At 33.9% G+C, this 1,779-nt stretch overlaps 1 protein-coding gene across 1 annotated transcript; it reads right to left on the bottom strand.

Moving 5' to 3' along the window:
- Positions 1-243: 243 nt before the first annotated feature.
- Positions 244-1,389, bottom strand: NCAS0J02360 (uncharacterized protein; the record flags this gene model as incomplete). The annotated part of the gene is made up of 1 exon (XM_003678504.1): positions 244-1,389. The coding sequence occupies one exon, from the start codon at positions 1,387-1,389 to the stop codon at positions 244-246; it is 1,146 nt and encodes a 381-aa protein (XP_003678552.1).
- Between the last annotated feature and the right edge of the window lie 390 nt (positions 1,390-1,779).

The raw sequence follows: 1,779 nt of genomic DNA, 5'->3' as shown, positions 1-1,779 counted from the left end.
CAGTCAGTGTTAGAAGTTAGAACTTCCCAGTTACAGCTCGTATATTTTCATGTAATGAATATTTATGATGTTGTATAAACAGATACAAAATTTTATCAACTCAAGATTATTTACAAACGATAAAAATAAGTTGTTCCGAATACGCATGGTATCGATGTTTATATAGTCTTTACAAAACCTAGATCATTTCGCCAACTTTTAAAAAATATCAAGAGATGTAGATGTAAATGTCTTTCATATGACTTAGGTGCTAATTTGATCATTATTGGTCCAGTTATGTACATTTGGTACAATATATTCTTGAACAGAGAGTTCCTTTCTTTTCCGTAAACCTGAAGTCACATTATTCGACTTTAAAGGCATATACGGCTCTCTTGGTGGGTATTCTCGAACATCAGTATCACAGCCCAATAGTTTGCTGTATATGTAAGCTTCCTCATAATTAGGGTAATGAATTTGTTCAGAGGTATTCTTCCAGGTAGCTTCTGCAGCTGTGTAGAGGATATCACCACAAGGAATTATCCCAGAACCCCATACAAAATCCATTGAGTTATATTGAAGTATACTTAGCAATCTCGTTCTATTCCTGTTGTCCATATTTTCAGAAACACAGACGTTGGATACTATTTTGTACACTTTTTTTTTTGCCGCCTCAATATAACGTTGGGTTTCCAGATGACTTTCAACTTGTAAATATGTTTTTCTCATTGCATATCTTAATGTTTGGAAATCTGCAGATTCATCTTTCCATCTCAATTTCATATTTAGATCGTCCAAATAATTGTATAGACTTGCTACCTCATAACCAGAACAATTTGTGAAAAGAAATGGCATTTGTTTCAACTCTGAATAACCAACATAAAAGGTAGAAAATGGCCCTTCAGACTGATTTAGCATTGACTTTGGTAAGGTTGGTGAATATTTCGGTTTCCGTTTCCTTATCTCTGTGGAAATTATATTTTTGATATGGTCCAGTCCTCCAAATCTACGTATTGCAATTTCTATTTGGGCAGATGATAAAGATACCACTGAAGAAAACTGAATTATTTCATCCGGATAGGGGCCACATACCATGATAACCTCTTTTATTTTATCACACCGCTGCGATCTGTTTTCTTCTTTATCCTTGCTGGAAGATAGGTACGATAATTCTTCAAAAAGTTCGCAAAGCACTCGATTCTTGACGATAAAAAAATCATAATAATCCTCAAGCTTCCACCTAAAGTGGAATGAACTACACAAACTTCGTCTACGCGCTTGCTCCTCTTCAGAGCAGATGCATTTTCTTTTGCATTGCTCAGTGTAGTATTTTATGTTGTACGATGAGTTACTCAAATTCCAACTTTCAGGAAACAATTCTGGGTACCGTTCTCTAAACACGCTAAACATCACCTGTTGAAATTCCAGAAACTTGCTGTTTATATATTTTCATAGCCTAAAGTTCACAATTAATTTGTCAGATAGCTTTAGTTTAATTGATGAGTTTCGCCTTAAAAAAAGGAATGCGGCTTAACTAAAAAGCGTTTCCTCATTGAAGCAAGCAGGATACCAACATATCAGAGTGAAATAGCTTTAACGGTACTAGAATGAATAGAATTGATTCTATAAATTTCAAAAACGCTTTCTACAGGTTATAAAAACAGGTCTGCTAAAGATATTGCTGTCATATTCCAGGTTTGTACACACTAATATTAGTAAGATCGCAAAACTTAAAAGAAATATAATGTTAAGTGGATTAAAAACTTGAATTTAAAAAATTGGGCTAAAAATTCTTTGATT

The sequence above is a fragment of the Naumovozyma castellii genome, chromosome 10 (assembly GCF_000237345.1).
Source record: "Naumovozyma castellii chromosome 10, complete genome".
Classification (NCBI taxonomy): domain Eukaryota; kingdom Fungi; phylum Ascomycota; class Saccharomycetes; order Saccharomycetales; family Saccharomycetaceae; genus Naumovozyma; species Naumovozyma castellii.
The sequence above is the reverse complement of the archived record's forward strand: the minus strand, read 5'-3'. Positions and strand labels throughout refer to the sequence as shown.